Genomic DNA, 21,773 nt, shown 5'->3' with positions numbered 1-21,773 from the left:
CGAGCATAGATGTTTTCTTATGACGACTGATGTATAGATGACACACTTACTTTAGACAAATGTACTTGTTGTAAATCGCTTTGGATAAAAGCATCTGCTAAATGTCAAAAATGTAAATGTAAATGCAAACTACACAGGTATAAGTAACGCAATGTAATGCAAATGTAGGACGAAATAAAGTGTAACCAAAAACAACCCCTCCTGCCCTCTAGGACAAAGTGATGACCTGGCCAGTCACTTCAGGTACTTAGAGGACCCTATGACGTGGCATGATGCCCAGAGATACTGTAGACATTATCACACAGACCTGGTGAGTGTGAGGAGCCAGGCTGAGAACCAGATGATCTCCAACAGCGTGCCCAGCGATGTTGCCGTGTGGCTCGGCCTGTTCAGAGACTCCTGGAGCTGGTCGGACCAGAGCAGCTCCTCCTTCCGATACTGGGGAGCAAAAATACCTGATGACGACGGGGTTAACGGCTGTGCTGTGTCCGTTCTGGAGGACGGGGGAGGTTGGGCTGACGCACCATGTCAGTCTACGCATCCCTTCGTCTGCCACGGCGGTGAGTTCATCCTAGAGAAAAGGTTTCATAAAGGGTCCCACTGTACATGGAAACCCAAGAGAGAGTGTGCGATTTTTTCCCCCCATAAATGGTTCTTCAAAGGGTTATCCAAAATCCAGTTCATCCTGTTGAAGAACCCTTTTCTGCTTTATGTAGAAACGTTTTTTCGAAGAGTGCATTGTGATGAAAGTGAAGAGTATTGACTATGGCATATATCTGAGCCTCAGCAGTGAAAGACGCATGCAAATGTAGAACTCCAAGAGGTCAGGTGTTGCCAGGTGTTTTTTCCCTTCAAACTAACACATTGAGACCACCTTTCAGGTGGACTGGAGAGAGGGTGATAATGGAATACTCCAGGGACCAGGGCTCGTTGTTATACATGGTATGGAATGCCGTCCTCATTCCGAGCCATGCATCACAATGAGCCCGTCCTCTGATTTCTACCTCCACCAGCCTCCACTGCTAGAGACATATCCTCCAGTGGATGTTCCGCTGGCTCTATTCACACTGCGTGTTCGGTAACTGTATTTTGATGCATTTCAGCCCCCAAAGTCATCAGAGTGGTGGTGAAGGTGAAGATCCAATCTGATGTTGAGCTGACTGACCTTGTGTTTAGTGACCACATCTTACAGCAGGTTAGTGTGTGTGTGTGTGTTTGTGATGTGTGTGTCAGAGTGGGAAGGAGGAGGAGGAGAGGGAGAGAGAGAGTCAGTGTGTTTGTATGAGTGTACTGTGTGTGTCTGTGGGCACGCGTGTGTGTCTGTGTATGTGTGAGAGAGTGAGTTTGTGTGTGTGTGTGTGTGTGTGTCAGAGTGGCAAGGAGGGGGAGAGAGAGAGAGAGAGAGAGTCAGTGTGCATGTGTGTGTGTGTCTGTGTATGTGTGAGAGAGAGTGAGTGAGTGAGTTTGTGTGTGTGTGTGTGTCAGAGTGGCAAGGAGGGGGAGGAGAGAGAGAGTCAGTGTGTTTGTATGAGTGTACTGTGTGTGTGTGTGTGTGTCAGAGTGGCAAGGAGGGGGAGAGAGAGAGAGACAGATAGAGACATGTGTACTGTAGAGAGAGAGAGAGTGTGTTTGTATGATTGTACTGTGTGTGTGTGCGTGTGCATGTGTGTGAGTAAGAGAGAGATAAAGTAACATCCTTTCTCCTTCTTTCCAGCTGCAGGCTGAGCTGAGCCAGCGGGGGGTGTCTGATATTAAACTGCGCTGGATGAATCAACAGGATGGACAAATTTTCCATCATGAGGAAGAGTAGGAGGAAGAGGAAGAAGAGGGAGGACCCAAACAGCCAGGTAAAGCCAAGGCGCCTAGCAGCCAGAGGTGAAACAAGGAAGGCTGCATGAAGAGGATGTAGAAAATTGAACTGTATCTATGACATATCAATAATTAGTTTGATCTTCTTGAATAAATGTTCAAAACAACATTCTTCCCACACGTTAGAATGGATGTTTATTTATTTCCGTTTGTAATGGTGTTGTGTGAGTGCACGGCTCCAAATGATCCAACGTATGAGAGTCAGCGTTGTTTCTGACTTACCACAGACACCAGGCCATCGGGTTTCACTGAACAGGTTGTGAATGAGCTGTTGTCAAAATGCAATGTACAGAAAAGAAAGAGATACAGTATAACTCTCTCTTTCTCACACACACATAACAGCAGTTTTTGCTGTTGCATTCCAATCCTCCGCAAGGTTGTGGTGTCGAAATTGAGCTCCCAGATGGTGTTGCAGTCCAATGGTCAAACTCCCAAACAGCCTGTACTTGTACCCCGTTCCTGACTGGGTTCCAACAAAGCCACGGTCAGAGGGGGGGTGAGGACGATGATGACACCGAGGATGATGAGGACACTTCGGTGTAGTCCTCCATGATCTCCGTGATCCACTAAAGTGTGCTGGTGAAAATATTGAGAGTCGAAGGGTCTGTGGGCTGAGATGTCGCATGGACTGGAGGGACTTTGCACCTGTTGGGACCCCGGGGGACAATCATGTCTCCACGGAGAAGTGAAGGGGACATGCCACCACAAAGTTTCTGTTGCTCTGGTTTCTATTGCTCTGGCCCGGCACTGCAGTTGCCTGGTATTTTTAGGGCCAGTAGGTAGTGGAACCAATAAACTTGACATCTGAAAGAGGATGTTGACCATCGTCCGAAGACTGTTTCACAAGTGCATTTGTACTTACACTGACATATCCCACATAACATTTTCATAATTTGTTGTTTACTTTTGTCAGTGTAATACTTTGTCAGTATTAAACTGGACTTAATATTGAGGAGTGGGAACGCTCTAGGTAAGGTGAGGCACTGGGACACTCTTGAAAGAGACTGGGAACAGGCTGACCACGGTCAGATGGTTGGGGAGTTGGAAGGAGGACGCAGGCAGAGAGAAGTCCAGTTTAGCCGCAATGGGCATTTATTGATAATTCTTTTCTTTCAAGTACTCTTTCTTTAATGTTTCTGGAAATTGGTTACATTGCGTGTGTGTGTGCTGTAACAACAAAAGAGGAAAAAAAACATAGCCATCAGAAATAAGAACTTCATAATCAGCACACTTCACATTCAGTGTCATAAGTTGAGTGTTGGCCCCAAATGGGCCTCCACACTAACATCTCACATTAGCAAATCACATAATTAATTAACTGTTCGAACAGCACAATACATCATTATAAAGTTACATAACTACCATGGCAGCATTAACATAAATTATTCCTAAGGATCAATCAATATACTGCAGATTTGAATAGATATTTGAATATCACTACTTCCGGTTACCGGCATAGCGCTCACGTCATCACCGCTTGCTACACAAACAATACTTGCAGGCGCGAACTTCAAACGACATGCAGGTGTCGGATAATGTTGGATATACAGCCAAGATCAAAGGCAGGAGGAGAGGGAAACCACACTCACGTTTCAAAGACGCACACAGGATAATTTCGCAGGCCAGGAGATAGGAGACGTGTCGGGATCTCGGGCAAACGATCTGGATGCAAATGATGGCACCTCGCAGCCAGGTAGGTTATATTGCGGTTCTAATCAGCTGATGGTCATCAGGTGTTTGCATGAGCGCGTTCTGGGCAGGGACAGTTGAAGCAGCGCTATGACACAAGCCAGTTATTCAGGAAGTGAGTGGGGATTTTGTACATATGGGTTTTACCTACTTCCCGCCAAACAGGGAGAGGATGTTTCCCAGGCAGTGCTCATATCTGTTGTTAAACCTCCATCCAAGCGATAGTCATCTTTTTGATGATCACTGATATCAGGGTTAGTGTTTTGCTGCCCAGGTGGGATGGACTATGGAAACAGATAAGGGATAACTGATTGTTGAGTCTATTACGCTCATACACTCATTATTCATTACTAATATGTCATATCTGCAAATATAAGAAAAAAAACGTATTATGATGTTGCAACTATTATGTTTTTGCCAAAATTACAAGGATGTGGAAATTCTAATGTTCTGGTCCAATTTTTGTAAGCCAATGGGTTTTGGACCAAAGGGTGGATATTGTTCAAATATTATTATCTGCATTAATAAAACTGTGTAAACCCTCTTGAAATAACTCTCCTCATTTGTTCCCTTCCACCCTTCCACAATGAGCAAGGTGTTTGCACCTGCAGTGAGGCTGGTTGAGGCACATACCTCAGTGGTGGCTCTCTTCTGGGAAAACGAAACTTAAGAACGGCACGGTACTTCAAGGGTGTAGCCCACTGGAATATTTTGCTCATGTCTGATGTAAGAACTGACCTGCCCCACTCAATGACAAAGGAGGAATCTCGGATTGGTACATCCATTTTTGGACTTCTAAATTAAATATATATAGCGAATGACTCTTGAACAATATAACTTATTATACTATATAGCATAACCGAAAATATATGCTTGTTGTATTCCATTGTTTATAAACAAACACTTTATAGCTTCAAAACATGGTTAAAACTATAATTTTCATCTCATGCATGATCGGTCCTTGCATCCATAGCTCCATCTGTGAATAAGAGTGTGGCAACATTCGTCCAGCCCCGTCCTTCAGCTGTTTACCTAAATTGTATCACTCAAAATATTTTGAGTTAAAACTATAAGGAGGATGGTGGATAATCATAAACTATCATCTTTCCATTATATCGATATGTGTCATGATTTATCTGTTGGCTCGGTGGCACAGTTTACAAGATAAAGAATCAAGTCATTGAAGAGGATCAGCAGTCATTTCCCCTCACAGGGAAACACACAGTACCTTGAGTTAATGTAAGTGATGAAGCCCATTGGAATCTAATCTATCCAGTTCATGCTTTGGCACTGTTTCTTGGTTTCCACTCTTTAAAATGTGCTCACTTGGTTTCCATAAATAAAAATCCTCTGTGGTCCTCTGTGGCTCATTTGGTAGAGCATGGCACTAACAATGCTTAGGTTGTACATATATACTGAAATGTATGCACTCACTGCAATGTAAGTCGCTTTGGATAAAAGTGTCAGCTAAATGGCATATATTATATTATATATTAAAAGTCAACAAAGATGAACTTGTCACATAACTACAACATAATAAGCCTGTCAATTAAAACAAACAGACGTTTCTCTGAATGGGGAAATCATGGTAATTTTTAAGTATCTGAGCTGAAAGAATTGGCACTTTGTCTGTTAAATTTGCATTTGGCTTTGATATGACTTGATGTCATCTCTGACTCAACCTGGGGAAGGAGATGGGCGGTTCTATAGCAATGGTCTATAAATAAGACACATGTTGTCCTGTACCATCCACTCATCTGCATGAGCCCAAGACAGGTAATACACTTTGCAACTGCTAGTAAATGAATTGAGGTTGTGTTCTTCTTGTTTAGCTAATAACATTTACATTTAAAATGAGTGTAAATAGAAACACTGAGGATTAAACTGCATTTGAATATTAAATGCCATTATTAAATGTCTTATGAATATCATGATGATGAAGTTCCATATCTAGTTGAAACCGCAGCTTGTCAAAGTGTTGCTTCGGGATAATATGTGTAATGTATATTCATGAAATTGAACGGTCATGAGCAAAAACTAGTCTGTGCCTGTCGACGCTTGTGCGTGGGGATTCACTGAACCCAAGCCCACTGGCACGCTTAGCTACAAAGTGAAAATAAAAACGGCTGCCTTCAACTTCATAATATGGGCGTTGATGAACCGGCATTCCGTGGCTGAATGATGTCGGACAGTGACTCAGTTAAAAAGACGTAGGCTACTCGCGAAGATCACGTTCAATCTCTTTAATGAACTTTTCATGAAACTATTCATGAGATGCATATAGGCTATGTCATCCATATATTAACTATATAACATGATGCGCAAATAATGTTTTAAAAAAAATAAAATACGTATGTATTATTATTACTATTATTACTATTACTATTATTACTATTATTATGATTATTATGATTATTATTATGTTTCTAACTAAAATCAAACAATATTAGCATAGATCAAAGTCATTCCAATCAGTGTAATTACTGTAGGCCTTATATACATTGAGCACATTGAACACAAAGGACACAGATAATTAGCATTGTGCCAACATTGTTCTTCTCTCTTCTCCAGAAACAACATCAACATTCACTTACATACTGTAGACGCTAAAGGAAGAACAGGTTACTCAAAGCTTAAATAAAGACAATAAATAACATCATGGCAAGCAACACAACACCAACCCTCTACACCTATGGAGTTGGACTCCCTCTGGATGAAATAGCTACGATGGTCTATGCTATGGAACTGCTAGAGGGAGACAAACTAGACAAAATCGTAATCTATATGCAAGAACATAGGACGTTGAAAAGCACCCAACTCTTCTCCATGTTGGTATTGCTTAATGCCTATGTCTCTAAGTCGTATCTACTGCAGTCCCAGTGTCAGGCATTCCTTGGCCCTCCAGATCCCATTCATGGTGGCCCTTCATTTGAGCAGCGAATGGGGCCATTCACTCAACTGATAGTGAAATGCTCTCCATGTGGGGGACAAGACAAACATGTCCGCATGGTTCATCCAATCATCGCACAGCAGTGTGTTCAATTACTGGTGGAGGCAGGTGTGACCAGGAGTGATACAATGGAGAAATTCATCCACTTTTGTGGATGGCAGGCAGAGCTGTACGTGGTATGCTTCATGAAAGATATGTTGACCAAGAGGGAGACAGAGGAGAAGGGACAGGAAAAGTTCTCCAGATTGATTGAAGATATAACAAGGGACGAAAGCTTCAAGAAGAGTGTGTCGCTTTTGAGGTACGCTTCAAATAAGTTCGAGCGGAATCCATTTTTTCCGCAAGCTCTTGCACGTCTCTATTACATCACAAACGTGACTGAATACTTTCCAAAAGCAAAGTTTTGGGCCCAGAAAGCTAAAGAAAGGGCACCGAACAACTCATACATTGCAGATACACTTGGGCAAATTCACAAGAACCATTTGAGGAGGGAGGCCCAAGATGAAATGAAAGCTTTGGAACTGGCAGAACCGGCCCTAAGGGCTTTCAAAGATGTAGAGGAAAAAGCTGAGAGAGAGGAGGGCCCAGAAATGGAGGATGGGGTTGTGTCAACAGCACAGACATCAAAACATTTTAACAACAGGGGCCTCTTTGGTTACATGCAAGTAGCAAAGATGGTTTTCGATAAACTCACTGCCATGCACACTGGAGAGGAGTGGAGAATCATCCTTACTGGAGATAGTACTGCAATGGTACAGGAACACCCAGCAATAGATGTACTATTGCAGGAATACAGGGGCCTCATCACCAGCCTCAGAGGAGAGGTTGAGAGAAAATTTGATTTTTTTGAGTGGTATCTCACTTACTCCAAGCCTGACATCAGCAGTTATGAACCACCATATTTCTGGAAAGACATCTTGCTTTGCTATAGCCAGTACACAGGCATACAAAGACCTGGCCAAACAAAACCAGCAGCATCCAACAGCTTCCCTGGGCTTCTTGATTGGCTCTATAGAGGTTTCTTTACGTTGAAGGGAAACCTTGCTGGGTTTAAAGAGCCTGAAATAACTGAGTCTGACCTCGCAGAAATCAAAGACAACTTGAAGGAAATCTATGAGAGAGATATTTTTGATGTCAGTGTTGCTCTGACATTCATCCTCTCTAACATAATCCTAAGCAACAAGGCGCCACGCTCTCCACACCTCACCAATGTGGAAGAGCTCAGGGCCATTCTGCAGAGACTCCTGATGGAACATGAGGGACACAGAACCCCTGAGTTTTACCTCTTAGTTCTGCTACTGTTTTGGCCTGAAGACCCACACAAGCAGAATCAACAAGACCAGTGGCATGGGGCAGAGAAGGAAGAAGAGGAGGATGAAACAGAAGAGGAGGATGAAACAGAAGAGGAGGAGGAGGTGGAAGCTGGGGATGAGATAGAGCAGGCCCAAGCACATGACATCCCCAGTCACTTAGATCTGAATAAATATGCAAAACTAATGAAGGGCTCCTTTGAGAACAACTATGCTAAGTATCTTCAGGGTCGTTACCTTGTCCCTCTCTTCTTTCTGGGAAAGGGTGAGGGTTTGAGCAGATGGGTTCACAAATCAAGAGTGGACAAGATCTTAATGGCAGAGATCAAAGCACTCCACCCTGCAATAAAGCTGCACTCACTGGACAATCAGGAAGAGCCAATACAGGACATCAATCAAAAGTGGAGCAGTGGAGATGTTTGGGACATCGCTGAGATACAAGACCTCCTTCTCAGGGTCGAGGGAGAGGTTCACCCAACTTCCATGCCACACGAAGAGCATGAGGTGTTTGCAACCATGGCAGGCACGAGGATCAAGGTTAAGACAGAGGATGAACTTGACCCGCAGCCTTTGCCAGGACCACACATATCTTTCTACCTTGGCTTTAACATCAAGGGACCAGTGGCCTTCAATATTAAGGGCCTATTAAACACGAAGAGTACAGTGAATCAAAGTGGATAAGGCCTTGATTAGATTGAATGTTCAGCTTTTCGATCAGTCACTATAATAGCCCATTGTATGACAATATTTCTGTGATAACATCATGCTGTATGATTTGGACTTGCATTAAATGATAATCAAATGTGTCTTTTGGTTTCTGTCTTGTGTAAATGCTCTCAAGGCCCAGAATATTTAGACTGAATGCTGATTGGTGTTAATTATTAATTGCATATTCACAAAAAAACAAATCACTAGCATGAAAAGTCTTACACTCTTGTTTTCCCTGCCTGAGGACTGAATCAGTCTTTCACAGTGTAAGACTTTCACACTCTCATTAGGAAAGTGGAATGATGCCAAATCACTTCCGCTACACTCAGTTTCTTTATGCCCTGCTAACCAGTAGAGTCTGGTGGAGGTAGAAATTAGAGGACAGGCTCAACGCATGGAATGGAGTGAGGAATGGTATCACAGGTGTGAAACCAGAAGCTGAGGTGTGTCAAACTGTGCAGGTTAGAAGATATATATATATATATATATATACAGTACCAGTCAAAAGTTTGGACACAAACTTGCCAAGAGTGTGCAAAGCTGTCATCAAAGCAAAAGGTGGCTACTTTGAAGAATCTAAAATATAAAACATATCCTGGTTTGTTTAACATTTTTTTGTTTACTACATAATTCCATATGTGTTCCTTCATAGTTTTGATGTCTTCAATATTAATCTACAATGTAGAAAATAATAAAAAATAAAGAAAAACCATTGAATGAGAAGGTGTGTCCAAACTTTTGACTAGTACTGTATATATATATACACACACACACACACACACACACACACACACACACACACACACACACACACACACACACACACACACACATACACACATACACACATACACACATACACATACACACACACACACACACACACACACATACTCCAATGGTCGACCAGGCTGAAAATAAAGATCATGAAAAAACATTTATTTGTTTTGGCATAGTTTTGCACACAATACAATATGATAACAATAATACATAAATATATATGCCACTTAGCTGACGCTTTTATCCAAAGCGACTTACATTGCAGTGAGTGCATACATTTTTCAGTATATATGGTCCCAGCGGGATTCAAACCCACAACCTTAGCATTGTTAACGCCATGCTCTACCAACTGAGCCACAGAGGACAACTACTTGAGTTACAAGTAGTTACATTATCCAGACAATGTTCTTGCTGTACATGTCTTTTCCCTTCAACATAGAGAACAATCTTAACAATCTCTACCTACAACAACAGGTAGGCCTCTGTTTGCTACAGTACATTTGGTACGCTATGCTACGTTTTATAACTTAATCTAAAATAGAACCATTGAACATTGGATTGTAAGGCCCCCCCCCCCAAAGAGCAAAAGGTGGCTACTTTGAAGAATCTGAAATATAAAACATATTCTGGTTTGTTGAACACTTTTTTGTTTACTACATAATTCCATATGTGTTCCTTCATAGTTTTGATATCTTCAATATTAATCTACAATGTAGAAAATAATAAAAAATAAAGAAAAACCATTGAATGAGAAGGTGTGTCCAAACTTTTGACTGGTACTGTATATAAAAATACACTTAGACTTAAAGAGATGCTACAGGATTTGTCACTTATTCTGTATCAAATTCTGTGGAAAAAAAAGAAGAAAAAAAAGTGCTGACTGTGTGTCTATAATGGTAATAAATTTCTTGTCTCGTTAGACCACATAGTCCTCAGTTTAACGCCGACAACGGTCTGCAAAATAAGCTTTTGCTCATGGGAGTGGACCTTCTGTCCAATTCACATGTTATTGTAACTATAATAACTATGTTATTGTTATTGTAACATGCTATATTGCTCAAAATCACACAAAACAGCTGTGCCACCAAGGTGCCTTGTTTAGGCAAAGTGCAGACTGAACAAAAAACATCTAAAGTTACGTATCTAGAAAAATAAATGGTATTCTTGATTTCAATCACCATGACAATATCTGTCTATTTCTGGTACATGTTTTTGGCTCATGAGAGCTACAATTACAACTAGTAGAAAAAAATTAAATAAAATTCTGTATATAACAACATTGAGGGATCTCACATATTGACAATCCTCCTGCAGAGCAGTCAGCCTAGCTTAGCTGAATGTAGCCCCCGTCCCCACCTAGATGACACCATCAGTCCTTGCCAGTCAAGTCCACCACCACCTCATCGGTCCCTTTATGAGCGACCATGTGTTTCTCCAAGTTCCTCACCAACCTGTAGCATTTCCCACAGAGGGCGCAAACAAACGGCTTCTCCCCCGTGTGGAACCTGAGGTGAGCTTTCAGCTTCCTGTTGCACGTATACTGCTTGTGACAGTGTTTGCAGTGGTACGGCCTCTCCCCGGCGTGGACCCTCTTGTGCGTCTTGAGGTTCTTCCTCAGAATGAACGCCTTGGGGCATTGGGCGCAGACGTACGGCCTCTCGCCTGTGTGGAACCGCTGGTGGCGTCGCAGCTTTGTCTTCCTGTCGAAGGTTTTGCCACAGTCCCAGCAGACGCGCAGGCGGCGTCGGCGGTGGAGGCTCTCGGCCAATCTCTGCAGGCGTAGCGTGTTGTCCAGCTTCACGGAGCACGGTCTCAGCTGCATGGAAAAAGATGGGGCTGGGGCTGGGGCGGAGGAGGAGGGGGAACCATGAGGTCCCTGCCCCCTCCTACCCCTGTCTGACCTCAGGATTGGTCCCCTCCGCTTCTCTGGGTCCCTCTCCCCTGGTGGTTTTGTTCCTACACCCTGTTCTTTGCTGAGGACCCGCTCTGAGGTGCAGCGAGGTAGATCGTCAGCGATGCCCGCGTCCACAGGGGTGTCACTTCCTGTCGGGATCAGGCCCGGCTCGCCCTTGCGCTCCACTAAGTTTCCAGAGGCTTCCGTCCCTTTATCGGCAGGGACTGCCTGGTGGGGCCTCAACGCTGGTTTCTCATCCTGGTACTTTGAGACAAGCTCCACATCAGTCTCCTCCTTCACAGCCGACAGTCCCTGTGACTCGGCTGTTTGAACATCCCTGTTGCAATCAGTGGGCTCCTCTGACTCCATTGTGTGTCCATTCAAGGACTCCATTGTGTGTGCAATCAAGGGCTCCATTGCATGTCCATTCAAGGGCTCCATTGCGTGTCCATCCAAGGGCTCCATTGCGTGTCCATCCAAGGGCTCCATTGCGTGTCCATCCAAGGGCTCCATTGCGTGTCCATCCAAGGGCTCCATTGCGTGTCCAATCAAGTCCTCCACTGCGTCTCCATTTAACGCCTCCGTTTTGTTTCCATCTAACCATTCCTCTTTTTGTCGGGTCTCTGAGCCACTGGGCTCCATTTCTGGCTCAGTGAGTCTTCCAGCAGGTACGGGTAAAGTCACGTTTTCTTCTTCTGCAGGCGGCGCGAGGGCAGCGCCTTCACCCTCTCTGCGTGTGCTCCGAGGGTCCTCCTCCTCTGAGGGTGTTGTGGGAGAAGCTGCCGCTCCGGAGATGAGGTGGGGACCGTGCTCCTCGCTCTCTGAAACACAAAAGGGTAAACGTGTAAACGTGTAATACACAGGCTTGACTTAGAGAGTGCAGGTTTGATCATTTTTAGCGGCCATGTTGAAATGTTTTAGCTGCCAACGTTTTAAGAGACCACATAACTGAACTACAAATAAGCTGATATACGATATCATTAGATAACACATTACAGTGAATCTCTCTAGCCTAGAGGAAAATACTCTGTAAATGCTATATTTTACAGAGTGTACACACACACACACACACACACACACACACACACACACACACACACACACACACACACACACACACACACACACACGTTGCAAGCTGTTCCCAGGGCTGAACAAATGTAGTTGCACCATCTCCCATTCCATGTCCACTCTCTACAGAAGCCACATAAGCAATGAGGACCTTCACAGTCACACTGACATGCGTTCACTTCAGTGTTATTGAAAATGACACACATGCCACGTAGAAGCACAAAGTTATACATAGAAAAGGAGTATGAGGCTTTACAGGGGAGGGAAAACAGACAGTGAACTTAGGGTGAGTTTCTGCTACTTGACAGCGTTAGGGTAGCCAGGTGAAAGAGAAGAGACCATATTTATAGGCTACTGTTGTTTTAATTGATGCCTTAAGAGTTAAGAACTAAGAACACTAGCATGATTGGCTAGTGTGAGGGGTGAAAAGAGTAGCGAAATGCTGAAATATGACATCATCCACTCCACTGGGACAGCTCGAAGGCCAGACCACTCTTAGGTGTCTTCTTACCTCATCTTCGAGAGGGGCTGCCGCCTCCATCGCAACTCCATCTGGCGCAGAAACGGTGTCATCAGGTTCATCATCATCATGAGGCTGAGGTGTAAGGGACGAAGCTGTGGGTTGGAATGAAAACACACAATTACCGTCGGCTTTCAAAGACGGAAATGTCTGGAATATTGCCTATATGCGCACCTAGCTTGTCCCATAAGTTACGAGAAGACTACTATTGTCATTGTTGTGTTACCTACTTCGTCACGAGGCTTGCATATATCTCCTGAATGCCGCACAGTCCACACGTTACATGTTATGTTTAGTTAGATAACCAAACATGTAGCATCAAGCTAGCCTTTTAATCACTCTCTCACCACTTGCATCTCGTTGTGGTGCTTCGGTAACGCTAGTCTCTCTCTCGTGCGGGTCGATCGCTCTCTCCAGCGCGCTCCTCAGTCTGCACGGTCTGCATCCCGGTGGCGCTGCACCGGCGGGGGCGTGGCCGAGAGCAACCGGCAACGTTTTACCAGAGCCTCGGAAAATATGGGTTATTTCCGACACGGCAACTTTTAACAAGACGTCCAATAAGGACCTGACTTGTGTTTGGAAAATGTCCACGTATTCCCACTCTTCCATTGTGTGCCCCTTTCAGAGTTTTCTCAAGGGGACAACAACCGCTTCGACTGTGGAGTTCCGTGAGCGCATTCATATGACGTCAGGACCAGACCACGCGTGCCTCTGCTGCGCAAAATCCCTACGGCAAAAGCGCGTCACGAGATCTCCGATTTATTGCACCGGGTATTCGTCGGTAATGGTTGAATAGTGTGTTTTTGTTCGACATATGGCACAATCATATTCTTTGGAGACTCGCGACCAACGGCATACGAGTAGCAGACAACGTGTGAATAACTCGGTTTCCTGAGAACGAAAGAGGTAAGCGGCCAATTTTCAGCTGTCATCCAGCCTAGACAGGTGCCTTGCGCTCCATGTTATCCTGATACAGCTTAATTGATTTACCAGGGAACATGGAACATGACATGTAGGTCGACGTGATCTATTTTAAAATATGAATACAATGAGTCGGCGAGTTAAACATAGTGAGTCAATTTCTTGTTTTGACAAGTTTTCTGAATTTAATTTAGCACCTGACATGTCGAGATCTGACAACGACGTTTTGGGCAGTTTCTCAGTATACCAAAGGTCTAATCAGATAGGCCAAAGGTTGGTTTATTATTTACGCTGAGGTATGTCACTGTGGCCTTTGAAGCTTAGAGCCAGTGTGTCAGCATTCAACAGTTCAACTGTGTGGCCTGCGTGTGGGGCTAGTTTGGATCATCCGGTTATTTGGGCATCGCTTTCACTTTTGATTCTCACCCTAGAGATTCTAAAATTAGTCTCGATAGGGAAAGGGAAGCTATGAGGTTTCGTATTTACTAAAGGGAGTTGTCTTTGTTTATTTTTACAATGATCCTTATCACAACAAGATGTGTTGAATTGTAGACCTTAAACACATTTGTTATGGCTCTATCTGTCCCAGCAATGCGACAAGCAGACCATCGAGTCTGGCAAAATCAGTGTGTTCATTCAATGAGTTACTCATTCAATAAGTAACTCAGACTAATGCCAACAAATGATTGTTTGTCCTCAATGTTTGTTTTGCCATTGATTCTGCAGCGCAACATCAACCACGCATACGTCAGGGGTTGAGCCACACCACACCACTTCCACCCCCCGCCCCCCGTCCCCTCGCCATCACCCCGGCTCCCACCTACCATGGCGTCCTGCATGGACCAATCCCAGTCCAGTGTCCTGGAGGACGAGCTGACCTGCCCCGTGTGTCTGGACCTGTTCAAGGACCCCCACCTCCTGCCCTGCGGCCACAACTTCTGCCTGCCCTGCGTACGCCGCCTCAAACTCAAGGCCGAGCGCGGGCGCTTCCGCTGCCCCGAGTGCCGCGAGAGCCACCGCTGCTCCGCCACCTCCCAGAGGAACTTCAGACTCGCCAATATCGCAGAGGACTACCGCAAGAGAGGCCTGGCGGTCAGAAAACCGCTCCAGGAGACCTCCGTGGCCGCCGTGGCCGCCAAGACCCCTGTCTTGGTGCCCTGTGACTACTGCCCCCCCTTCGGGGGGAGCGAGGCGGGGAAAGGGGCGGCGGACGCCGCCGGGCCGTCCGGGTCGGCGTCAGCGTTGGGGGAGGTGGCGCCGGCGGTGAAGACGTGTCTGAAGTGCGAGGTGTCCATGTGTCAGGAACACGTGAGGCCACATCTGGAGCTGCCGGCGTTCAGGGAGCACCCTCTGACGGAGCCGCTGGGGGACCTGAGGAAGAGGAAGTGCCAGGAGCACGACGAGATGTACAGGTACTGGCCGTGTCCGAAGTATTTAGTATATTATAATATATATTATATTACAATAGTATAATATAATAAAATATATATACAGTACCAGTCAAAAGTTTGGACACAAACTTGCCAAGAGTGTGCAAAGCTGTCATCAAAGCAAAAGGTGGCTACTTTGAAGAATCTAAAATATAAAACATATTCTGGTTTGTTTAACACTTTTCTGTTTACTACATAATTCCATATGTGTTCCTTCATAGTTTTGATGTCTTCAATATTAATCTACAATGTAGAAAATAAGAAAAATAAAGAAAAACCATTGAATGATTAGATTAGATTAGATGATGAGAAGGTGTGTCCAAACTTTTGACTGGTACTGTATATGTATAGTATATTCAGTAGCCATTTTCACTATGCAAGATTGTAAAGCTTTTGCAGTATGTGAAATTCTCTGAAATTGAGGTTGCGTAAAATGCCAAAATGTCACACTAGATTTGTCTTTTCATGTAGTATAAACTCACTGCACACAATCACAATAATCATAATCACAATAATCAGGAAGTCATTTCCGAATTGTAGTCCCACAATTCAATGGAGCAGGTGAGCCGACGTCAAGGTCGTTCTGCAAACAGTCCTCGCATTCCGAAATTGCTCCACTCGAGTCTCGAACCTGCAACCTCTGCATTGCCACACACACATGGCCGCTGTCTCCTAAATACCTGACGGAAACCAGACATGCCACAGAAAACACTGCAATTTGACGGCGCGGGTGGGAGTATTTGAACTTGTAGCAGTCAACTCCGTTACATGGGCAGTAGCAAAATTGAACCAATGACCACGACAAACAGGGTTGAGTTACAGATGACGATTTCTCAGTCTGAATGAGATCTGGTACGTTCAAATGTGTCGCTTATGGCCTAAATGGTATGCAGTAGATACGTTTAGTAATCAGTAATGGTATGTAGTATGGTTAGTGTGCAGTAAGATACTTTTAGTAATCAGTAATTGGACACAGCCTATAGGGCCTTGCTGCTAGCTAACAGGAAGTAAAACTGTTTCTCCTAAATATGATATGACAATGAACACTATCCCTAACTGTTATGTATTATGTCACAAGGACATATGGAAATTCCATAGGATTGGCATAGCTTGGCATTGTTATTAGCCTGTAGCGCTATTAGTTAAATGGATGGGGGAGCTTTAGAGGGACTCAAGGTCCCCAGAGTTTAGGGAGACAGTGTATGTTGTTGACACGTTGTGACTGTGGTCGTGTGCGTTCTGTTCAAGTATGGCTGTTTCAAACAAGGTCATTAAGCATGGCTTATTAGCTTCATCATGGATGGCCCGTTTTGAATGTCGAAATCGTAATTTTTTTTTTATAATACATACACAGAAATCTAGGTGTCTATCGCTGCCCTTTACTGACATGAACATAGCTGTATTGGCCACCTAAGTTTGTCCCTTCGAAGACACCGTCATGTATCCCTTATATACCTTTATGCGCATTCCGGGGTTCTGACAAGAATACAATTACCCATAAGAAACACTCCTCCGTCATGTCTTTTTATTAACAGTTATACTCCAGTAAAAGTAGGAGTATACAACACTAACCCCTTACCCTAACCCTAACCCATTCCCTTACCCTAACTTTAACCCCACTCCTAACCTTAATGTTTGTCTAACCCTATCCTTAAAATGAATGGCTAATATACTTGCTCATCAATTTTGACAAGACTAACCCTGCTACTGTTGCATGGGTGGGCAGGGATGTCTACTTTGTCTATGTAATAAATGATATAACCTACTCCACTTCCGTACTATGAAGTAGGCATAGTGAGTGTGAAAGGCTGCCAAGTATGCTTGATTGTCCCACGGGAGTTCTGTCCTCAGTGTGCATTTGTTCTGTTCACTCCTCGTGGATTTAAAAGCAATGAATAAATATGGAATACGGAACTCCCGCTAGCCAATGGAATACCAATGGAATGTTTTTAAATCCACGAGAGCTTGCTAACTCTGAACCACTAGAATTGTCACAAACGCACCCTTTGTGATTGGAATGCTCTGAGACAAAAACATTCCGCTCGGCTGTGAAGTCGTCCAAACTCTCTCTCTGTGTGCTGTATGACTTTAGGTACTACTGCATGGATGACAAGGTGTGTGTGTGCAACGCCTGCACCATAGAAGGAGGTCATGCGGGCCACACCATCAAGACCCTGAAAAACACCATGAAAGACCTGAAGGTGAATGATCAGGACACACACACACACACACACACACACACACACACACACACACACACACACAGAGATCACTTCCCAGTAAGCCTTTTCACCTCTGAACAAAGGTTAAACACACACACACACACACACACACACACACACACACACACACATACCCACACCCACATATATGCTGAAAGCCCATACAAGCTCTGCTCAGACTGTCACAGAATGCCCATTGATTGAGTCTAGAACACAGGTGAATGTCTGCTTTGTCAGTGTTGTGGCCTCAGGCTTGTCACTCAATGGCACAGCTGCGCGTGTGCGTGTGCGTGTGTGTGTGTGTGAGAGGGAGAAAAAGACAGAGGGACAGAATGATCATGTGATCTATTCATGTGATTTCTAGCTTTAGGATTTCAACAAATGTCCTCATTTTTATTTTAAGGTGAAAATTAGCCTTAGTTTCCAGCCCTCCGTGATCTTTCACTGGGGGGCTTGGCATAGTGAATGTGGAACCCTGTGAATGCAGCTGATTGAACAGTGCCGATCACTACCTATCTTCCGCCATAGATTGAATACCCATCTCTTCAGGCTATATCATAACGGTCCCTCCTAAAGACCCCTACTACCCCCCTTCTTCTAGCATTGTGACTGCCTATGGCCCCTGGTCCGAGCATTGGTTACTTTATCTTATGATGACTGATGGATAGATGATTCACTTACTTAAACAAATGTATTTGTTGTAAGTCAGTTTGGATGAAGGCGTCTGCTAAATGCCGTAAATGTAATGTTAATTTTTCAATGTTAATCTTGCACTCTTGCTCTCTCCCTCCCCCTCTCTCTCTCCCTCCCCCTCTCTCTCCCTCCCCCTCTCTCTCCCTCCCCTTGACCAGGGCACATTGGAGATCCAGCTAAACAAAGTGGAGCGGAAGCTCAGCAAGGCTGAGAAAACTCTCCAGGAACAGAAGGAGGACGAACGAAAAAACAAGGTGGGAGAGATGGTTAGAAAAGTATCTGTACTTTTTACATAATATAGGCATTGCATATTTTGTTGGGTGTTAGCAGATTGGGGAAAAGCTTGGACACTGACACACACACACACACACACACACACACACACACACACACACACACACTGTACTTACTCTGCCCTCTCTCATTCCAGAGGTTCCTGGAGGAGTCTGACCGGCAGCTGACTGCCCTGGGGGAGGTGTTGAAGGGGAAGATGGACACGTTCCTCTCGGAGCTCCAGGAAGGCCCACGCTGCAGTGAACGAGAGTGTGTACAGGAGATCCAGAGTAACCTGGCGAAGATCAGCCAGGACCAGGCCCGTCTGCAGGAGGTCCGCTCTGGCCTCCAGGGACTCATACAGGAGAACGACCCCTTCCGTTTCCTTGAGGTGAATGAGTGAACGAATGAATGAGTAATGAATGAATGATTGATATGATATGATTAATGAATAAAGATACTCCAGCTTGAGACAACATTGGACATTAAATGGAAAAACAAACTATTGAGGATGAACACAACAATGTAGTCCTCTCCAGTGGGCAACACGATGACAGGCCTTGACATCAGCCTCAGGCGATGTTTTAAAAACAGAAATGTTTGTTCTGTTTCCTGGAATTATTGATTGTTATATAATACTTTCTAATTTGTTGTTGTAGGGGTACAAATCAGCAGGGAAAAGGTGAGTACTTGTGTGTCTGATTATGGGAAATATCTGTGTCTCTTGTGTGGGGTGTAGTACTGTACTTATTCGTGTGTGTTTGTGTGTGTGTGTGTGTGTCAGTTAATTATGTGATGCTTGTCAGTCTTTACCATCGTGTGTGTGTGTGTGTGTGTATATCTATATCTATCTATCTTACTGTGATATTTCATATCTAACATGGGGTCTGTGTGTTTGTCTCAGCTTCCGCCGACAGCTGAAGCGGCCTCTGTTCGACCCAGAGTCTTTCCCCGTCAACACAGACACACTGGGGGAAGACATGGAGGCCAAGCTAGACGCCTTCCTGTCCAGTGCCCGCAGCCATGTCATCGACTACATCGACTCCCTCTGTGAGTGAAACATGCGGAAGGAGAATGATGGCTTGCACACACACACACACACACACACACACACACACACACAGAGACAACTCTCATTGATAAAACTCTCAAAAACAGACATATCTTTACTGTGCAACTGTCTCTGATTTTGAGGGTTTTTTGCACAAACAATTAAGTGTAATACAATTAAGCTGAATTGTATATATTGTCTCCCTTTAGGTCCCATAGTAGATGGTGAGGAGGGGGAGGAGGAAGAGGAGGATAGAGAGGAAGATGAGGATGATGATGATGATGAAGATGGAAGTGATTATACGCAAGAGGAAGAGATGAGGAGTGAGGGGGAGGAGGGAGAGGAGGAGGAGGAGGAAGAGGGACAAGATGAGTCAGCAGACGAACTTTACAGCCCAGAGGGTGAGGAAGATGAGGAAGAGGAGGAAGAGGAAGGCATTCGCTCGAATTGAGGATGTGATAGTAGGGACCGAAGCAACCATTTTGGGACACTTCTCAAACCATATCCATTTGTCATCTATGTTTGAGGGGAAATATTTTCCTGTGTGACGGTGGTCTATTTCCCTCAGATGCCAGTGTGAAAGGTGAAAGGGCACAGAATGGTTTGGTTTTGGACCAAAGCTGTTGTACACTTTCTGAGGGAGCCCTCTCTGCTATAAGCCACATGTGAAGTAAGCATATCCATCTTAAATAACTATATAAATATATGTATTTGTCCAAAATGTCCCCCCCCCCCCCCAGAAGAGGATAATGCTAAACTAATCCAGCTATGGGTGTTCATTATTGGAGTGCACTGGATAAAAGAAGGGATTTAACTAAATGTGAATGTCTGGACAAACCATTGTGGCTCGCTGTTGTTAATACACCGCTGTGCATTTAGCTGGTATAAGCATACGTAATGCTGATGTGCTTCACCATATTGCTTTAACCTGTCAGGGTTCAGGTCAATTCGTTTTTCAATTCACTCAATGGTAGACGTGAATGGACACTTTATGAATTTCATTTAATTCACTGACAGAAATTTTATTTTATTTTTTTTAACTATTTTTTTGCTCATTGGAATTCAAATTGACCTCAACCTTGAACCCTACAGCACTCAGTCCTCTTCTCTGTTTCTGGTTCGGGCCTGGAGACGTCTTCCTCTTTCCTTAAAGGAAAGACAAGACTCCATCGCAGGACAGAACTCTAATGGTTCTGTAACTGAATGAGTTGACAGCATTCCGCTATTAATATGACCATGTACCAAAGCAGTCAGATGACTTTAAAAACCAAAAGAGACTGGTAGAAAAGTGTATTAGGAGTCCATTTATACAGTACTTCAACAGCTGCTTGTAGGTTAATGTATACTTCAGCTTTTGCTGGTCATCTGAAATACATTGATGTGCTTGTATAATGTTATGTTTGCCGATTATGTCTGTTATTAACTGTATCATTTGAGGTGCTAAACAGAATATATATATATATATATATATATATATACATGCGAAGGAAAAAAATCTGAGGTACATAATCTGTATCGGAATGTTTTGTACAGTCCTCTGTCTGTATAGTCCAAAATGATACTGTAGGCCTATGTCTTATTTCGTCTTGCAATGGGTGAGGTGGGTTTTGCACAACGTTACAAAAGTGGACCTTGAATTTTTAAAATGTGATTTAAAAGTTTATTTTGGGATTTTGATACGGGTGATTTTGAGTGTTGCATATTTGTCATCTGAGACAAACTGTATGAATGACTTAAATAAAAGAAAGTGTTGCAATATTCATTATTTTTCACAAACATTTTTTTACGTAACGTCCTGCTCCTCCGTAGAGGTCTGTCGAATACGCAACTTAAACTTTTCTTTGGCAGGAATAGTTGAATATATCCAGTGCAGTGGCCTATCGTATTTTAAGCAAAGAGGTTGGATACAATGCTGTATGTTTGAGGTTGCTTTTGCCTCTCGAAATTTACTCTTGAAGGTTGTATTTAGAAATCCCTGAATTTCGTTTTCTTTACTGCGGAAAACATCTCAACACGCAACAAGGGGAACGTGTGTAGGCAACTTTTACTGTAGGATCGGTAAATAGATGCCTTTGTGTCAGCTCGCTGTGCCTGACTGTAACAGAGCTAGGCCACCTGGCGCTTGGCAATTTTGTCCACTAGTGACTAGAGAATGTTGGCGGAATTTGTCATCAGTTTACGTTCGCGCCGCCTGATCTGGGCGGGCACATGGGAGAACTAACGGACATAAAGTTAACTTAGTGTGTCTTTAGACCAAAATACAATGTTGATCATTGACAGTTTCGGTGCCAAACCGAGGAATATTTTTTGTTGTTACACCTCAGGTTTAGTGACTCAATAGCAGGGCCGAATGCAGTCTGCTTTGACTGGGGGTGCAGTGAAAATGCTTTGG

The 21,773-nt window shown here is 44.0% G+C and overlaps 2 protein-coding genes across 2 annotated transcripts; one reads left to right on the top strand and one right to left on the bottom strand.

The window, feature by feature from the left end:
* Nucleotides 1-9,474: 9,474 nt before the first annotated feature.
* On the bottom strand, nucleotides 9,475-12,390 carry LOC310807944 (uncharacterized protein). The gene is made up of 2 exons (XM_083674612.1): nucleotides 12,331-12,390; nucleotides 9,475-12,021 (listed from the first exon to the last, which is right to left on the bottom strand). Exons 1-2 carry the CDS (start codon nucleotides 12,383-12,385, stop codon nucleotides 10,676-10,678), a joined length of 1,401 nt encoding a protein of 466 aa, XP_083530738.1. The 5' UTR covers nucleotides 12,386-12,390; the 3' UTR covers nucleotides 9,475-10,675.
* Nucleotides 12,391-13,544: 1,154 nt separating this feature from the next.
* On the top strand, nucleotides 13,545-20,831 carry LOC310807936 (uncharacterized protein). The gene is made up of 8 exons (XM_083674600.1): nucleotides 13,545-13,697; nucleotides 14,439-15,124; nucleotides 17,235-17,343; nucleotides 18,216-18,311; nucleotides 18,488-18,721; nucleotides 18,990-19,012; nucleotides 19,235-19,380; nucleotides 19,591-20,831. The coding sequence occupies exons 2-8, from the start codon at nucleotides 14,538-14,540 to the stop codon at nucleotides 19,830-19,832; spliced, it is 1,437 nt and encodes a 478-aa protein (XP_083530726.1). The 5' UTR covers nucleotides 13,545-13,697; nucleotides 14,439-14,537; the 3' UTR covers nucleotides 19,833-20,831.
* Nucleotides 20,832-21,773: the final 942 nt, after the last annotated feature.

This window comes from Argentina silus (genome assembly GCF_951799395.1).
Source record: "Argentina silus genome assembly, chromosome: 1".
Classification (NCBI taxonomy): Eukaryota; Metazoa; Chordata; class Actinopteri; order Argentiniformes; family Argentinidae; genus Argentina; species Argentina silus.
Note: the sequence above shows the minus strand (reverse complement) of the source record. Positions and strands in the feature narration are given on the sequence as shown.

Coding starts and splice junctions, on each gene's coding strand:
- LOC310807944 (XM_083674612.1), bottom strand. CDS start 12,385: ATGGAATGGGAGATGGTGCAACTACATTTGTTCAGCCCTGGGAACAGC. Junction 12,022..12,330: donor CCCTGGGAACAGCTTGCAAC/GTGTGTGTGTGT, acceptor TTTGTGTTTCAG/AGAGCGAGGAGCACGGTCCC.
- LOC310807936 (XM_083674600.1), top strand. CDS start 14,538: ATGGCGTCCTGCATGGACCAATCCCAGTCCAGTGTCCTGGAGGACGAG. Junction 15,125..17,234: donor GAGCACGACGAGATGTACAG/GTACTGGCCGTG, acceptor GTATGACTTTAG/GTACTACTGCATGGATGACA. Junction 19,013..19,234: donor TACAAATCAGCAGGGAAAAG/GTGAGTACTTGT, acceptor TGTTTGTCTCAG/CTTCCGCCGACAGCTGAAGC.